Source organism: Bombina bombina, chromosome 4 (genome assembly GCF_027579735.1).
Source record: "Bombina bombina isolate aBomBom1 chromosome 4, aBomBom1.pri, whole genome shotgun sequence".
Classification (NCBI taxonomy): domain Eukaryota; kingdom Metazoa; phylum Chordata; class Amphibia; order Anura; family Bombinatoridae; genus Bombina; species Bombina bombina.
The window spans coordinates 21,889,167-21,909,207 of NC_069502.1; the positions used below are offsets into that span (position 1 = coordinate 21,889,167).

The 20,041-nt window shown below is 43.4% G+C and overlaps 1 protein-coding gene across 1 annotated transcript in view; it reads left to right on the forward strand.

Annotated features, from left to right (window-relative positions):
* LOC128655852 (uncharacterized) overlaps positions 1 to 20,041 on the forward strand; it is a 148,174-nt gene that overhangs the window by 90,304 nt on the left and 37,829 nt on the right. Inside the window, exons 5-6 of the mRNA XM_053709419.1 lie at positions 1,038 to 1,139; positions 15,755 to 15,862. Of these exons, the coding sequence (XP_053565394.1) occupies positions 1,038 to 1,139; positions 15,755 to 15,862 (210 nt within the window). The remainder of the gene's footprint in view (positions 1 to 1,037; positions 1,140 to 15,754; positions 15,863 to 20,041) is intronic.

The following is a 20,041-nucleotide window of genomic DNA, read 5'->3' on the forward strand; positions in this document are numbered from 1 at the left end:
ATACACCTCACATACACTACACCTCACATACACTACACCTCACATACACATACACCTCACATACACCTCACATACACATACACCTCACATACACTACACCTCACATACACCTCACCTACACATACACCTCACCTACACATACACCTCACCTACACATACACCTCACATACACTACACCTCACATACACATACACCTCACCTACACATACACCTCACATACACCTCACATACACATACACCTCACCTACACATACACCTCACATACACTACACCTCACATACACCTCACCTACACATACACCTCACATACACTACACCTCACATACACCTCACCTACACATACACCTCACATACACTACACCTCACATACACCTCACCTACACATACACCTCACCTACACATACACCTCACATACACTACACCTCACATACACATACACCTCACCTACACATACACCTCACATACACTACACCTCACATACACTACACCTCACATACACATACACCTCACATACACATACACCTTACGTACACCTCACCTACACATACACCTCACATACACATACACCTCACCTACACATACACCTTACGTACACATACACCTCACCTACACATACACCTCACATACACATACACCTCACCTACACATACACCTTACGTACACCTCACCTACACATACACCTCACATACACATACACCTCACCTACACATACACCTCACATACACTACACCTCACATACACTACACCTCACATACACATACACCTCACATACACATACACCTTACGTACACATGCACCTCACACATGCACCTGTAGGTTGTACTCGTGCACAATTTTCTTATGTCACTATTCATGTGCAGTTATTGATTTTACCCTTCGTTTCTGATACTGGATCTATTAGAGCAGAAGTGCAATATATTGAGTTACACTTTTGTTCTAATGGATCCAGTGTTAGAATTAAACCAAATTCCAGATACCAAGGGTAACTTTGCAAACCCATTTGCAAAACAAACTCACTTATCTTCTCTCTCCTCTCAGATGCTGCTATCCCCGTCAGCCCAGACATCCTGCTGAGGATCAAGCAAGACGAAGAGACAGACTGGAGGGACAAGCCAGAGCGTGAGGAAGAGCTGAGTGACGGTGAGAGATGGGGCGCACTGCGCACACGTATGGTAGAGAATAAATACATTACAGTGTCTGCAGGGATGTGACTGAGTGTGAGAGCTGAGTGACGGTGAGAGATGAGGCGTACTGCGCACACGTACGGTAGAGAAGAAATACATTACAGTGTCTGCAGGGATGTGACTGAGTGTGAGTGAGAGCTGAGTGACGGTGAGAGATGAGGCGTAATGCGCACACGTATGGTATACAATAAATACATTACAGCGTGTGCAGGGATGTGACTGAGTGTGAGTGAGGGCTGAGTGACAGTGAGAGATGAGGCGTACTGCGCACACTTACGGTAGAGAATAAATACATTACAGTGTCTGCAGGGATGTGAGTGAGAGCTGAGTGACGGTGAGAGATGGGGCGTACTGCACACACGGTAGAGAAGAAATACATTACAGTGTCTGCAGGGATGTGACTGAGTGTGAGTGAGAGCTGAGGGACAGTGAGAGATAAGGCGTACTGCGCACACTTACGGTAGAGAAGAAATACATTACAGTGTCTGCAGGGATGTCACTGAGTGTGAGTGACAGCTGAGTGACGGTGAGAAATGAGGCGTACTGCGCACACGTACGGTAGAGAATAAATACATTACAGTTTGTGCAGGGATGTGACTGAGTGTGAGTGAGAGCTGAGTGACGGTGAGAAATGAGGCGTACTGCGCACACGTACGGTAGAGAATAAATACATTACAGTGTGTGCAGGGATGTGACTGAGTGTGAGTGAGAGCTGAGTGACGGTGAGAGATGAGGCGTACTGCGCACACTTACAGTAGACAATAAATACATTACAGCGTGTGCAGGGATGTGACTGAGTGTGAGTGAGAGCTGAGTGACAGTGAGAGGTGAGGCGTACTGCGCACACTTACGGTAGAGAAGAAATACATTACAGTGTCTGCAGCGATGTGACTGAGTGTGAGTGAGAGCTGAGTGACGGTGAGAGATGAGGCGTACTGCGCACACTTACGGTAGAGAAGAAATACATTACAGTGTCTGCAGGGATGTGACTGAGTGTGAGTGAGAGCTGAGTGACAGTGAGAGATGAGGCGTACTGCGCACACTTACGGTAGAGAAGAAATACATTACAGTGTCTGCAGGGATGTCACTGAGTGTGAGTGAGAGCTGAGTGACAGTGAGAGATGAGGCGTACTGCGCACACTTACGGTAGAGAAGAAATACATTACAGTGTGTGCAGGGATGTGACTGAGTGTGAGTGAGAGCTGAGTGACGGTGAGAGATGAGGCGTACTGCGCACACTTACGGTAGAGAAGAAATACATTACAGTGTCTGCAGGGATGTGACTGAGTGTGAGTGAGAGATGAGTGACAGTGAGAGATGAGGCGTACTGCGCACACTTACGGTAGAGAAGAAATACATTACAGCGTGTGCAGGGATGTGACTGAGTGTGAGTGAGAGCTGAGTGACGGTGACAGATGAGGCGTACTGTGCACACGTATGGTAGACAATAAATACAGTAGAACGTTTGCAGGGATGTGACTGAGTGTGAGTGAGAGCTGAGTGCAGGAAATGCATTACCGTGTCTATAGAGGCCAGAGATGCAGCTGTTACCCATTTGGCTCTGTAAGGTTTGGAGAAGTTGGATTTGTATAATAATGAAGGTGTTGAGTGGTTTATGAGACCTCAGATAACTTCATACCTTAGCTGTGCATATTCTTGGGGGTGTCTGCTGCCTCAGAGCAGGTGGACAGGTTTGGAGCAGGGGTCTTTAGGTTTATGAAGCAGGGGTCTTTAGGTTATGGAGCAGGGGTCTTTAGGTTATGGAGCAGGGGACTTTAGGTTTATGGAGCAGGGGTCTTTAGGTTTATGGAGCAGGGGTCTTTAGGTTATGGAGCAGGGGTCTTTAGGTTATGGAGCAGGGGTCTTTAGGTTTATGGAGCAGGGGTCTTTAGGTTATGGAGCAGGGGTCTTTAGGTTTATGGAGCAGGGGTCTTTAGGTTATGGAGCAGGGGTCTTTAGGTTTATGGAGCAGGGGTCTTTAGGTTTATGGAGCAGGGGTCTTTAGGTTTATGGAGCAGGGGTCTTTAGGTTATGGAGCAGGGGTCTTTAGGTTATGGAGCAGGGGTCTTTAGGTTTATGGAGCAGGGGTCTTTAGGTTATGGAGCAGGGGTCTTTAGGTTTATGGAGCAGGGGTCCATTCGGAGCTTGCTAACTTGGCCCCCTACTGTGTTACTTTAAAGCTTTAGCTCCTTTACTCTATTAAAGGGACAGGAAACGTATGATTTATTTGCAAGCATTGCTATACTGACAAAGCAATCTGCAGAGCTTCAAAAACATAATCTTTATGGCAGTTTTACTCTCTCCGGTGTTATCCTTGAGCTGTATGCACAGCTACAGTCATCAGCGCACTCGCAGACGCTAGGGGGACAGCATGGTACATTCACTATACTGTGATCTGTGTAGCCATCTGTCTGTAATTATTGTCCTGAGAAGAGAGGGTGGATTTCCCTGTTTCAAAGACGTCCGCGGGAACTGGAAATAGTTTTGACGTAGGTAGATGTTCTCTATTAGAGATTTCTTCCCAGTGCACAGACCAGTGTTTCTCAAATGGTGCGCCATAACATACTAGTGTAGCACAAGAGCTAGAGGTGTGCCATAACATACTGGTGTAGCACAAGAGCTAGAGGTGTGCCATAACATACTGGTGTAGCACAAGAGCCGGAGGTGTGCCATAACATACTGGTGTAGCACAAGAGCTAGAGGTGTGCCATAACATACTGGTGTAGTACAAGAGCTAGAGGTGTGCCATAACATACTGATGTAGCACAAGAGCTAGAGGTGTGCCATAACATACTGGTGTAGCACAAGAGCTAGAGGTGTGCCATAACATACTGGTGTAGCACAAGAGCTAGAGGTGTGCCATAACATACTGGTGTAGCACAAGAGCTAGAGGTGTGCTATAACATACTGGTGTAGCACAAGAGCTAGAGGTGTGCCATAACATACTGGTGTAGCACAAGAGCTTGAGGTGTGCCATAACATACTGGTGTAGCACAAGAGCTAGAGGTGTGCCATAACATACTGGTGTAGCACAAGAGCTAGAGGTGTGCCATAACATACTGGTGTAGCACAAGAGCTAGAGGTGTGCCATAACATACTGGTGTAGCACAATAGCCGGAGGTGTGCCATAACATACTGGTGTAGCACAAGAGCTAGAGGTGTGCCATAACATACTGGTGTAGCACAAGAGCTAGAGGTGTGCCATAACATACTGGTGTAGCACAAGAGCTGGAGGTGTGCTATAACATACTGGTGTAGTACAAGAGCTAGAGGTGTGACATAAGATACTGGTGTAGCACAAGAGCTAGAGGTGCGCCATAACATACTGGTGTAGCACAAGAGCTAGAGGTGTGCCATAACATACTGGTGTAGCACAAGAGCTAGAGGTGTGCCATAACATACTGGTGTAGCACAAGAGCTAGAGGTGTGCTATAACATACTGGTGTAGCACAAGAGCTAGAGGTGTGCTATAACATACTGGTGTAGCACAAAAGCTAGAGGTGAGCCATAACATACTGGTATTGCACAAGAGCTAGAGGTGTGCCATAACATACTGGTGTAGCACAAGAGCTAGAGGTGTGCTATAACATACTGGTATAGCACAAGAGCTAGAGGTGCGCCATAACATACTGGTATAGCACAAGAGCTAGAGGTGCGCCATAACATACTGGTATAGCACAAGAGCTAGAGGTGTGCCATAACATACTGGTGTAGCACAAGAGCTAGAGGTGTGCCATAACATACTGGTGTAGCACAAGAGCTAGAGGTGCGCTATAACATACTGGTGTAGCACAAGAGCTAGAGGTGCGCCATAACATACTGGTGTAGCACAAGAGCTAGAGGTGTGCCATAACATACTGGTATAGCACAAGAGCCGGAGGTGTGCCATAACATACTGATGTAGCACAAGAGCTAGAGGTGCGCCATAACATACTGGTGTAGCACAAGAGCTAGAGGTGTGCCATAACATACTGGTGTAGCACAAGAGCTAAAGGTGTGCCATAACATACTGGTGTAGCACAAGAGCTAGAGGTGTGCCATAACATACTGATGTAGCACAAGAGCTAGAGGTGTGCCATAACATACTGGTGTAGCACAAGAGCTAGAGGTGTGCCATAACATACTGGTGTAGCACAAGAGCTAGAGGTGCGCCATAACATACTGGTGTAGCACAAGAGCTAGAGGTGTGCCATAACATACTGGTGTAGCACAAGAGCCGGAGGTGTGCCATAACATACTGGTGTAGCACAAGAGCTAGAGGTATGCCATAACATACTGGTGTAGCACAAGAGCTAGAGGTGTGCCATAACATACTGGTGTAGTACAAGAGCCGGAGGTGTGCCATAACATACTGGTGTAGCACAAGTGCTGGAGGTGTGCCATAACATACTGGTGTAGTACAAGAGCCGGAGGTGTGCCATAACATACTGGTGTAGCACAAGAGCTAGAGGTGTGCCATAACATACTGGTGTAGCACAAGAGCTAGAGGTGTGCCATAACATACTGGTGTAGCACAAGAGCCGGAGGTGTGCCATAACATACTGGTGTAGCACAAGAGCTGGAGGTGTGCTATAACATACTGGTGTAGCACAAGAGCTGGAGGTGTGCTATAACATACTGGTGTAGCACAAGAGCTAGAGGTGTGCTATAACATACTGGTGTAGCACAAGAGCTGGAGGTGTGCTATAACATACTGGTGTAGCACAAGAGCTGGAGGTGTGCCATAACATACTGATGTAGCACAAGAGCTAGAGGTGTGCCATAACATACTGGTGTAGCACAAGAGCTAGAGGTGTGCCATAACATACTGGTGTAGCACAAGAGCTAGAGGTGTGCCATAACATACTGGTGTAGCACAATAGCCGGAGGTGTGCCATAACATACTGGTGTAGCACAAGAGCTAGAGGTGTGCCATAACATACTGGTGTAGCACAAGAGCTAGAGGTGTGCCATAACATACTGGTGTAGCACAAGAGCTGGAGGTGTGCTATAACATACTGGTGTAGCACAAGAGCTGGAGGTGTGCTATAACATACTGGTGTAGCACAAGAGCTAGAGGTGTGCCATAACATACTGATGTAGCACAAGAGCTAGAGGTGTGCCATAACATACTGGTGTAGCACAAGAGCTAGAGGTGTGCCATAACATACTGATGTAGCACAAGAGCTAGAGGTGTGCCATAACATACTGGTGTAGCACAAGAGCTAGAGGTGTGCCATAACATACTGGTATAGCACAAGAGCTAGAGGTGTGCCATAACATACTGGTGTAGCACAAGAGCTAGAGGTGTGCCATAACATACTGATGTAGCACAAGAGCTAGAGGTGTGCCATAACATACTGGTGTAGCACAAGAGCTAGAGGTGTGACATAACATACTGGTGTAGCACAAGAGCTAGAGGTGTGCCATAACATACTGGTGTAGCACAAGAGCTAAAGGTGTGCCATAACATACTGGTGTAGCACAAGAGCTAGAGGTGTGCCATAACATACTGGTGTAGCACAAGAGCTAGAGGTGTGCCATAACATACTGGTGTAGCACAAGAGCTAGAGGTGTGCCATAACATACTGGTGTAGCACAAGAGCTAGAGGTGTGATATAACATACTGGTGTAGCACAAGAGCTAGAGGTGTGCCATAACATACTGGTGTAGCACAAGAGCCGGAGGTGTGCCATAACATACTGGTGTAGCACAAGAGCTAGAGGTGTGCCATGACATACTGGTGTAGCACAAGAGCTAGAGGTGTGCTATAACATACTGGTGTAGCCCAAGAGCTAGAGGTGTGCCATAACATACTGGTGTAGCACAAGAGCTAGAGGTGTGCCATAACATACTGGTGTAGCACAAGAGCTAGAGGTGTGCCATAACATACTGGTGTAGCAAAAGAGCTAGAGGTGTGCCATAACATACTGGTGTAGCACAAGAGCTAGAGGTGTGCCATAACATACTGGTGTAGCACAAGAGCTAGAGGTGTGCCATAACATACTGGTGTAGCACAAGAGCTAGAGGTGCGCCATAACATACTGGTGTAGCACAAGAGCTAGAGGTGTGCCATAACATACTGATGTAGCACAAGAGCTAGAGGTGTGCCATAACATACTGGTGTAGCACAAGAGCTAGAGGTGCGCCATAACATACTGGTGTAGCACAAGAGCTAGAGGTGTGCCATAACATACTGATGTAGCACAAGAGCTAGAGGTGTGCCATAACATACTGGTGTAGCACAAGAGCTAGAGGTGAGCCATAACATACTGGTGTAGCACAAGAGCTAGAGGTGAGCCATAACATACTGGTATAGCACAAGAGCTAGAGGTGCGCCATAACATACTGGTATAGCACAAGAGCTAGAGGTGCGCCATAACATACTGGTATAGTACAAGAGCTAGAGGTGCGCCATAACATACTGGTATAGCACAAGAGCTAGAGGTGCGGCATAACATACTGGTATAGCACAAGAGCTAGAGGTGCGCCATAACATACTGGTATAGCACAAGAGCTAGAGGTGTGCCATAACATACTGGTTTAGCACAAGAGCTAGAGGTGTGCCATAACATACTGGTATAGCACAAGAGCCGGAGGTGTGCCATAACATACTGGTGTAGTACAAGAGCCGGAGGTGTGCCATAACATACTGGTGTAGCACAAGAGCTAGAGGTGTGCCATAACATACCGGTGTAGCACAAGAGCCAGAGGTGTGCCATAACATACTGGTGTAGTACAAGAGCCGGAGGTGTGCCATAACATACTGGTGTAGCACAAGAGCTAGAGGTGTGCCATAACATACCGGTGTAGCACAAGAGCTAGAGGTGTGCCATAACATACTGGTGTAGCACAAGAGCTAGAGGTGTGCCATAACATACTGGTGTAGCACAAGAGCTAGAGGTGTGCCATAACATACCGGTGTAGCACAAGAGCTAGAGGTGTGCCATAACATACTGGTGTAGTACAAGAGCTAGAGGTGTGCCATAACATACTGGTGTAGCACAAGAGCTAGAGGTGAGCCATAACATACTGGTGTAGCACAAGAGCTAGAGGTGTGCCATAACATACTGGTGTAGTACAAGAGCTAGAGGTGTGCCATAACATACTGATGTAGCACAAGAGCTAGAGGTGTGCCATAACATACTGGTGTAGCACAAGAGCTAGAGGTGTGCCATAACATACTGGTGTAGCACAAGAGCTAGAGGTGTGCCATAACATACTGGTGTAGCACAAGAGCTAGAGGTGTGCCATAACATACTGGTGTAGCACAAGAGCTAGAGGTGTGCCATAACATACTGGTGTAGCACAAGAGCTAGAGGTGTGCCATAACATACTGGTGTAGCACAAGAGCTTGAGGTGTGCCATAACATACTGGTGTAGCACAAGAGCTAGAGGTGTGACATAACATACTGGTGTAGCACAAGAGCTAGAGGTGTGCCATAACATACTGGTGTAGCACAAGAGCTAGAGGTGTGCTATAAGATACTGGTGTAGCACAAGAGCTAGAGGTGTGCTATAACATACTGGTGTAGCACAAGAGCTAGAGGTGTGCCATAACATACTGATGTAGCACAAGAGCTAGAGGTGTGCTATAACATACTGGTGTAGTACAAGAGCTAGAGGTGTGCCATAACATACTGGTATTGCACAAGAGCTAGAGGTGTGCCATAACATACTGGTGTAGCACAAGAGCTAGAGGTGTGCTATAACATACTGGTATAGCACAAGAGCTAGAGGTGCGCCATAACATACTGGTATAGCACAAGAGCTAGAGGTGCGCCATAACATACTGGTATAGCACAAGAGCTAGAGGTGTGCCATAACATACTGGTGTAGCACAAGAGCTAGAGGTGTGCCATAACATACTGGTGTAGCACAAGAGCTAGAGGTGCGCTATAACATACTGGTGTAGCACAAGAGCTAGAGGTGCGCCATAACATACTGGTGTAGCACAAGAGCTAGAGGTGTGCCATAACATACTGGTATAGCACAAGAGCCGGAGGTGTGCCATAACATACTGGTGTAGCACAAGAGCTAGAGGTGCGCCATAACATACTGGTGTAGCACAAGAGCTAGAGGTGTGCCATAACATACTGGTGTAGCACAAGAGCTAAAGGTGTGCCATAACATACTGGTGTAGCACAAGAGCTAGAGGTGTGCCATAACATACTGATGTAGCACAAGAGCTAGAGGTGTGCCATAACATACTGGTGTAGCACAAGAGCTAGAGGTGTGCCATAACATACTGGTGTAGCACAAGAGCTAGAGGTGCGCCATAACATACTGGTGTAGCACAAGAGCTAGAGGTGTGAAATAACATACTGGTATAGCACAAGAGCTAGAGGTGTGCCATAACATACTGGTGTAGCACAAGAGCTAGAGGTATGCCATAACATACTGGTGTAGCACAAGAGCTAGAGGTGTGCCATAACATACTGGTGTAGTACAAGAGCTAGAGGTGCGCCATAACATACTGGTGTAGCACAAGAGCTAGAGGTGTGCCATAACATACTGGTGTAGCACAAGAGCTAGAGGTGTGCCATAACATACTGGTGTAGCACAAGAGCTAGGGGTGAGAAATAACATACTGGTATAGCACAAGAGCTAGAGGTGTGCCATAACATACTGGTGTAGCACAAGAGCTAGGGGTGAGAAATAACATACTGGTGTAGCACAAGAGCTAGAGGTGTGCCATAACATACTGGTGTAGCACAAGAGCTAGAGGTGTGCCATAACATACTGGTGTAGCACAAGAGCTAGAGGTGTGCCATAACATACTGGTGTAGCACAAGAGCTAGAGGTGTGCCATAACATACTGGTGTAGCACAAGTGCTAGAGGTGTGCCATAACATACTGGTGTAGCACAAGAGCTAGAGGTGTGCCATAACATACTGGTGTAGCACAAGAGCTACAGGTGTGCCATAACATACTGGTGTAGTACAAGAGCTAGAGGTGAGCCATAACATACTGGTGTAGCACAAGAGCTAGAGGTGTGCCATAACATACTGGTGTAGCACAAGAGCTACAGGTGCGCCATAACATACTGGTGTAGCACAAGAGCTAGAGGTGTGCCATAACATACTGGTGTAATACAAGAGCTAGAGGTGTGCCATAACATACTGGTGTAGCACAAGAGCTAGAGGTGTGCCATAACATACTGGTGTAGCACAAGAGCTAGAGGTGTGCCATAACATACCGGTGTAGCACAAGAGCTAGAGGTGCGCCATAACATACTGGTATAGCACAAGAGCTAGAGGTGTGCCATAACATACTGGTGTAGCACAAGAGCTAGAGGTGCGCCATAACATACTGGTGTAGCACAAGAGCTAGAGGTGTGCCATAACATACTGGTGTAGCACAAGAGCTAGAGGTGTGCCATAACATACTGGTGTAGCACAAGAGCTAGAGGTGTGCCATAACATACTGGTGTAGCACAAGAGCTAGAGGTGTGCCATAACATACTGGTGTAGCACAAGTGCTAGAGGTGTGCCATAACATACTGGTGTAGCACAAGAGCTAGAGGTGTGCCATAACATACTGGTGTAGCACAAGAGCTACAGGTGTGCCATAACATACTGGTGTAGTACAAGAGCTAGAGGTGAGCCATAACATACTGGTGTAGCACAAGAGCTAGAGGTGTGCCATAACATACTGGTGTAGCACAAGAGCTACAGGTGCGCCATAACATACTGGTGTAGCACAAGAGCTAGAGGTGTGCCATAACATACTGGTGTAATACAAGAGCTAGAGGTGTGCCATAACATACCGGTGTAGCACAAGAGCTAGAGGTGTGCCATAACATACTGGTGTAGCACAAGAGCTAGAGGTGTGCCATAACATACCGGTGTAGCACAAGAGCTAGAGGTGCGCCATAACATACTGGTATAGCACAAGAGCTAGAGGTGTGCCATAACATACTGGTGTAGCACAAGAGCTAGAGGTGCGCCATAACATACTGGTGTAGCACAAGAGCTAGAGGTGTGCCATAACATACTGGTGTAGCACAAGAGCTAGAGGTGTGCCATAACATACTGGTGTAGCACAAGAGCTAGAGGTGTGCCATAACATACTGGTGTAGCACAAGAGCTAGAGGTGTGCCATAACATACTGGTGTAGCACAAGAGCTAGAGGTGTGCCATAACATACTGATGTAGCACAAGAGCTAGAGGTGTGCCATAACATACTGGTGTAGCACAAGAGCTAGAGGTGTGCTATAACATACTGGTGTAGCACAAGAGCTAAAGGTGTGCCATAACATACTGGTGTAGCACAAGAGCTAGAGGTGCGCCATAACATACTGGTGTAGCACAAGAGCTAGAGGTGTGCCATAACATACTGGTGTAGCACAAGAGCTAGAGGTGTGCCATAACATACTGGTATAGCACAAGAGCTAGAGGTGTGCCATAACATACTGGTGTAGCACAAGAGCTAGAGGTGTGCTATAACATACTGGTGTAGCACAAGAGCTTGAGGTGTGCCATAACATACTGGTGTAGCACAAGAGCTAGAGGTGCGCCATAACATACTGGTGTAGCACAAGAGCCGGAGGTGTGCCATAACATACTGGTGTAGCACAAGAGCTAGAGGTGCGCCATTACATACTGGTGTAGCACAAGAGCTAGAGGTGTGCCATAACATACTGGTGTAGCACAAGAGCTAAATATAGTATATACTGTAAAATAGTATAAACGTGCTTACACTAATAAGTACCCAGCTGTGCTATAGTATCCGTCACTGTCATGTGTTACTATATATATATATATGTATTAAATATAGTATATACTGTAAAATAGTATAAATGTACTTACACTAATAAGTACCCAGCTGTGCTATAGTATCTGTCACTGTCATGTGTTACTATATATATATATATGTATTAAATATAGTATATACTGTAAAATAGTATAAATGTACTTACACTAATAAGTACCCAGCTGTGCTATAGTATCTGTCACTGTCATGTGTTACTATATATATATATATATATATGTATTAAATATAGTATATACTGTAAAATAGTATAAATGTACTTACACTAATAAGTACACCGCTGTGCTATAGTATCTGTCACTGTCATGTGTTACTATATATATATATATATATGTATTAAATATAGTATATACTGTAAAATAGTATAAATGTACTTACACTAATAAGTACACCGCTGTGCTATAGTATCCGTCACTGTCATGTGTTACTATATATATATATATATATATATATGTATTAAATATAGTATATACTGTAAAATAGTATAAATGTACTTACACTAATAAGTACCCAGCTGTGCTATAGTATCTGTCACTGTCATGTGTTACTATATATATATGTATTAAATATAGTATATACTGTAAAATAGTATAAATGTACTTACACTAATAATTACACTGCTGTGCTATAGTATCTGTCACTGTCATGTGTTACTATATATATATGTATTAAATATAGTATATACTGTAAAATAGTATAAATGTACTTACACTAATAAGTACCCAGCTGTACTATAGTATCCGTCACTGTCATGTGTTACTATATATATATATATATATATATGTATTAAATATAGTATATACTGTAAAATAGTATAAATGTACTTACACTAATAAGTACCCAGCTGTGCTATAGTATCTGTCACTGTCATGTGTTACTATATATATATATGTATTAAATATAGTATATACTGTAAAATAGTATAAATGTACTTACACTAATAAGTACCCAGCTGTGCTATAGTATCTGTCACTGTCATGTGTTACTATATATATATATATATATATGTATTAAATATAGTATATACTGTAAAATAGTATAAATGTACTTACACTAATAAGTACCCAGCTGTGCTATAGTATCCGTCACTGTCATGTGTTACTATATATATATATATATATATATATGTATTAAATATAGTATATACTGTAAAATAGTATAAATGTACTTACACTAATAAGTACCCAGCTGTGCTATAGTATCTGTCACTGTCATGTGTTACTATATATATATATATATATGTATTAAATATAGTATATACTGTAAAATAGTATAAATGTACTTACACTAATAAGTACCCAGCTGTGCTATAGTATCTGTCACTGTCATGTGTTACTATATATATATGTATTAAATATAGTATATACTGTAAAATAGTATAAATGTACTTACACTAATAAGTACCCAGCTGTGCTATACTATCTGTCACTGTCATGTGTTACTATATATATATATATATATGTATTAAATATAGTATATACTGTAAAATAGTATAAACGTGCTTACACTAATAAGTACCCAGCTGTGCTATAGTATCTGTCACTGTCATGTGTTACTATATATATATATATATATGTATTAAATATAGTATATACTGTAAAATAGTATAAATGTACTTACACTAATAAGTACTCAGCTGTGCTATAGTATCCGTCACTGTCATGTGTTACTATATATATATATATATGTATTAAATATAGTATATACTGTAAAATAGTATAAACGTGCTTACACTAATAAGTACCCAGCTGTGCTATAGTATCTGTCACTGTCATGTGTTACTATATATATATGTATTAAATATAGTATATACTGTAAAATAGTATAAATGTACTTACACTAATAAGTACCCAGCTGTGCTATAGTATCTGTCACTGTCATGTGTTACTATATATATATATGTATTAAATATAGTATATACTGTAAAATAGTATAAATGTACTTACACTAATAAGTACACCGCTGTGCTATAGTATCCGTCACTGTCATGTGTTACTATATATATATATATATATATATATATGTATTAAATATAGTATATACTGTAAAATAGTATAAATGTACTTACACTAATAAGTACACCGCTGTGCTATAGTATCCGTCACTGTCATGTGTTACTATATATATATATATATGTATTAAATATAGTATATACTGTAAAATAGTATAAATGTATTTACACTAATAAGTACACCGCTGTGCTATAGTATCCGTCACTGTCATGTGTTACTATATATATATATGTATTAAATATAGTATATACTGTAAAATAGTATAAACGTGCTTACACTAATAAGTACACAGCTGTGCTATAGTATCCGTCACTGTCATGTGTTACTATATATATATATATATGTATTAAATATAGTATATACTGTAAAATAGTATAAACGTGCTTACACTAATAAGTACCCAGCTGTGCTATAGTATCTGTCACTGTCATGTGTTACTATATATATATATGTATTAAATATAGTATATACTGTAAAATAGTATAAATGTACTTACACTAATAAGTACCCAGCTGTGCTATACTATCCGTCACTGTCATGTGTTACTATATATATGTATTAAATATAGTATATACTGTAAAATAGTATAAACGTGCTTACACCAATAAGTACACAGCTGTGCTATAGTATCCGTCACTGTCATGTGTTACTATATATATATATATATATATGTATTAAATATAGTATATACTGTAAAATAGTATAAACGTGCTTACACTAATAAGTACCCAGCTGTGCTATAGTATCCGTCACTGTCATGTGTTACTATATATATATATATATATATGTATTAAATATAGTATATACTGTAAAATAGTATAAATGTACTTACACTAATAAGTACACCGCTGTGCTATAGTATCCGTCACTGTCATGTGTTACTATATATATATGTATTAAATATAGTATATACTGTAAAATAGTATAAACGTGCTTACACTAATAAGTACCCAGCTGTGCTATAGTATCTGTCACTGTCATGTGTTACTATATATATATGTATTAAATATAGTATATACTGTAAAATAGTATAAATGTACTTACACTAATAAGTACCCAGCTGTGCTATAGTATCTGTCACTGTCATGTGTTACTATATATATATGTATTAAATATAGTATATACTGTAAAATAGTATAAACGTGCTTACACTAATAAGTACACCGCTGTGCTATAGTATCTGTCACTGTCATGTGTTACTATATATATATATATATGTATTAAATATAGTATATACTGTAAAATAGTATAAATGTACTTACACTAATAAGTACACCGCTGTGCTATAGTATCCGTCACTGTCATGTGTTACTATATATATATGTATTAAATATAGTATATACTGTAAAATAGTATAAACGTGCTTACACTAATAAGTACCCAGCTGTGCTATAGTATCTGTCACTGTCATGTGTTACTATATATATATATATATGCATTAAATATAGTATATACTGTAAAATAGTATAAATGTACTTACACTAATAAGTACACCGCTGTACTATAGTATCCGTCACTGTCATGTGTTACTATATATATATGTATTAAATATAGTATATACTGTAAAATAGTATAAATGTACTTACACTAATCCGTACACAGCTGTGCTATAGTATCCGTCACTGTCATGTGTTACTATATATATATGTATTAAATATAGTATATACTGTAAAATAGTATAAACGTGCTTACACTAATAAGTACCCAGCTGTGCAAAAAAGAACTCTGCATTGCCAGGCGCGCTGTAATAGACCATTGTGCTTCCTGTCAGTTTGTAACTTGCCTTAATATGTGTCCTGCCCCACAGGTCTTCCTGTGTTTGATCCTGACCTTTCCCTGTGGATATTTCGCGAGGATGCTGAGTTCAGTTCTTCAGAAGAAGCAAAAAAGGACCAAACCCTCCCCGGTGACGCAGGTTTGTTACTCTTATATTTTACGCTATTGTTGCTCTAACAACCAATATCAACTCAAGATTTAACCCTATTGTTGCCATAGCAACAGGCTGACAATATTTGCTTTGTAAGACCGTTATGTTCACCAGTTTCCTTGCTGGGGTCCTGATTTACTTAAAGTGGGAAGGTTGCATTAAGGATTAGGAGGGGTGATAATACCAAGGGACAATACTAGGGAACAAGAGGGACAGTGACAATAAGGAGCAGGAGGGGAGGCGGTAATGAGGAACAATGTCTTTCCAAAGGCAGGGAGAGTCCACAAATTCATTCATTACTGTTGGGAATACAACACCTGGCCACCAGGAGAAGGCAAAGACACCAAAGCTATAATTATCCCTCTCACTTCCCCTGCTCCCCAGTCATTATTTGCCTAGTTAACTAGGGGTAGTAATGGGTAGTTTCCCTGCAAGATAGGACTGGGGTTCTAGGTAGCCATGAAATCCTCTTAGTAAGAGTATTGGTGACTGTTAGCTCCTGGATGTCCTCCTGCCAGTGTAACACCCCATTTGGCAACCAGTGTAAGCGTGCACGACTTCCCTTTGTCTCTCAGGTCCCTGCCAGTGTAACACCCCAAAAGGCAACCAGTGTAAGCGTGCACGACTTCCCTTTGTCTCTCAGGTCCCTGCCAGTGTAACACCCCATTTGGCAACCAGTGTAAGCGTGCACGACTTCCCTTTGTCTCTCAGGTCCCTGTCCTCCTGCCAGTGTAACACCCCATATGGCAACCAGTGTAAGCGTGCACGACTTCCCTTTGTCTCTCAGGTCCCTGTCCTCCTGCCAGTGTAACACCCCATATGGCAACCAGTGTAAGCGTGCACGACTTCCCTTTGTCTCTCAGGTCCCTGCCAGTGTAACACCCCAAAAGGCAACCAGTGTAAGCGTGCACGACTTCCCTTTGTCTCTCAGGTCCCTGTCCTCCTGCCAGTGTAACACCCCATATGGCAACCAGTGTAAGCGTGCACGACTTCCCTTTGTCTCTCAGGTCCCTGCCAGTGTAACACCCCAAAAGGCAACCAGTGTAAGCGTGTACGACTTCCATTTGTCTCTCAGGTCCCTGTCCTCCTGCCAGTGTAACACCCCATATGGCAACCAGTGTAAGCGTGCACGACTTCCCTTTGTCTCTCAGGTCCCTGTCCTCCTGCCAGTGTAACACCCCATATGGCAACCAGTGTAAGTGTGCACGACTTCCCTTTGTCTCTCAGGTCCCTGTCCTCCTGCCAGTGTAACACCCCATATGGCAACCAGTGTAAGCGTGCACGACTTCCCTTTGTCTCTCAGGTCCCTGTCCTCCTGCCAGTGTAACACCCCATATGGCAACCAGTGTAAGCGTGCACGACTTCCCTTTGTCTCTCAGGTCCCTGCCAGTGTAACACCCCAAAAGGCAACCAGTGTAAGCGTGCACGACTTCCCTTTGTCTCTCAGGTCCCTGCCAGTGTAACACCCCATATGGCAACCAGTGTAAGCGTGCACAACTTCCCTTTGTCTCTCAGGTCCCTGTCCTCCTGCCAGTGTAACACCCCATATGGCAACCAGTGTAAGCGTGCACGACTTACCTTTGTCTCTCAGGTCCCTGCCAGTGTAACACCCCAAAAGGCAACCAGTGTAAGCGTGCACAACTTCCCTTTGTCTCTCAGGTCCCTGTCCTCCTGCCAGTGTAACACCTCATATGGCAACCAGTGTAAGCGTGCACGACTTCCCTTTGTCTCTCAGGTCCCTGTCCTCCTGCCAGTGTAACACCCCAAAAGGCAACCAGTGTAAGCGTGCACGACTTCCCTTTGTCTCTCAGGTCCCTGTCCTCCTGCCAGTGTAACACCTCATTTGGCAACCAGTGTAAGCGTGCACGACTTCCCTTTGTCTCTCAGGTCCCTGTCCTCCTGCCAGTGTAACACCCCATATGGCAACCAGTGTAAGCGTGCACGACTTCCCTTTGTCTCTCAGGTCCCTGTCCTCCTGCCAGTGTAACACCCCATTTGGCAACCAGTGTAAGCGTGCACGACTTCCCTTTGTCTCTCAGGTCCCTGTCCTCCTGCCAGTGTAACACCCCATTTGGCAACCAGTGTAAGCGTGCACGACTTCCCTTTGTCTCTCAGGTCCCTGTCCTCCTGCCAGTGTAACACTCCATATGGCAACCAGTGTAAGCGTGCACGACTTCCCTTTGTCTCTCAGGTCCCTGTCCTCCTGCCAGTGTAACACCCCATATGGCAACCAGTGCAAGCGTACACAACTTCCCTTTGTCTCTCAGGTCCCTGTCCTCCTGCCAGTGTAACACCCCATTTGGCAACCAGTGTAAGCGTGCACGACTTCCCTTTGTCTCTCAGGTCCCTGCCAGTGTAACACCCCATATGGCAACCAGTGTAAGCGTGCACGACTTCCCTTTGTCTCTCAGGTCCCTGTCCTCCTGCCAGTGTAACACCCCATATGGCAACCAGTGTAAGCGTGCACGACTTCCCTTTGTCTCTCAGGTCCCTGTCCTCCTGCCAGTGTAACACCCCATATGGCAACCAGTGTAAGTGTGCACGACTTCTCTTTGTCTCTCAGGTCCCTGTCCTCCTGCCAGTGTAACACCCCATATGGCAACCAGTGCAAGCGTGCACGACTTCCCTTTGTCTCTCAGGTCCCTGTCCTCCTGCCAGTGTAACACCCCATATGGCAACCAGTGCAAGCGTGCACGACTTCCCTTTGTCTCTCAGGTCCCTGTCCTCCTGCCAGTGTAACACCCCATATGGCAACCAGTGTAAGCGTGCACAACTTCTCTTTGTCTCTCAGGTCCCTGTCCTCCTACCAGTGTAACACCCCATATGGCAACCAGTGTAAGCGTGCACGACTTCCCTTTGTCTCTCAGGTCCCTGTCCTCCTGCCAGTGTAACACCCCATATGGCAACCAGTGCAAGCGTGCACGACTTCCCTTTGTCTCTCAGGTCCCTGTCCTCCTGCCAGTGCAACACCCCATTAGGCAACCAGTGCAAGCGTGCACGACTTCCCTTTGTCTCTCAGGTCCCTGTCCTCCTGCCAGTGTAACACCCCATATGGCAACCAGTGTAAGCGTGCACGACTTCCCTTTGTCTCTCAGGTCCCTGTCAGAAGCTGTCAGACCTGGTAGTCTGCTCTATAGAGGCTAAGCCCTTTTATATTCTATTTCTGCCTTCCTTTAACCCCTTAATGACCACAGCACTTTTCCATTTTCTGTCCGTTTGTTACCAAGGCTATTTTTACATTTCTGCAGTGTTTGTGTTTAGCTGTAAGTTTCCTCTTACTCATTTACTGTGCCCACACATATTATATACCGTTTTTCTCGCCATTAAATGGACTTTCTAAAGATACCATTGTTTTCATCATATCATATAATTTACTATAAAAAAAAATTATAAAATATGAGGAAAAAATGGAAAAAAACACTTTTTCTAACTTTGACCCCCAAAATCTGTTGCACATCTACAACCACCAAAAAACACCCATGCTAAATAGTTTCTAAATTTTGTCCTGAGTTTAGAATTACCCAATGTTTACATGTTCTTTGCTTTTTTTGTAAGTTATAGGGCCATAAATACAAGCAGCACTTTGCTATTTCCAAACCACTTTTCTCTTGTTAAGTGTATCCAGTCCATGGATCATCCATTACTTATGGGATATTCTCCTTTCCAACAGGAAGTTGCAAGAGGATCACCCACAGCAGAGCTGCTATATAGCTCCTCCCCTCACTGCCATATCCAGTCATTCTCTTGCAACTCTCAACTAAGATGGAGGTCGTAAGAGGACTGTGGTGTTTTATACTTAGTTTATTTCTTCAATCAAAAGTTTGTTATTTTTAAATGGTACCGGAGTGTACTGTTTATCTCAGGCAGTATTTAGAAGAAGAATCTGCCTGCGTTTTCTATGATCTTAGCAGAAGTAACTAAGATCCTTTGCTGTTCTCACATATTCTGAGGAGTGAGGTAACTTCAGAGGGGGAATAGCGTGCAGGTTTTCCTGTAATAAGGTATGTGCAGTTAAAATATTTTTCTAGGGATGGAATTTGCTAGAAAATGCTGTTGATACCGAAGTAATGTAAGTAAAGCCTTAAATGCAGTGATAGCGACTGGTATCAGGCTTATTAATAGAGATACATACTCTTATAAAAGTGTATTTTAAAACGTTTGCTGGCA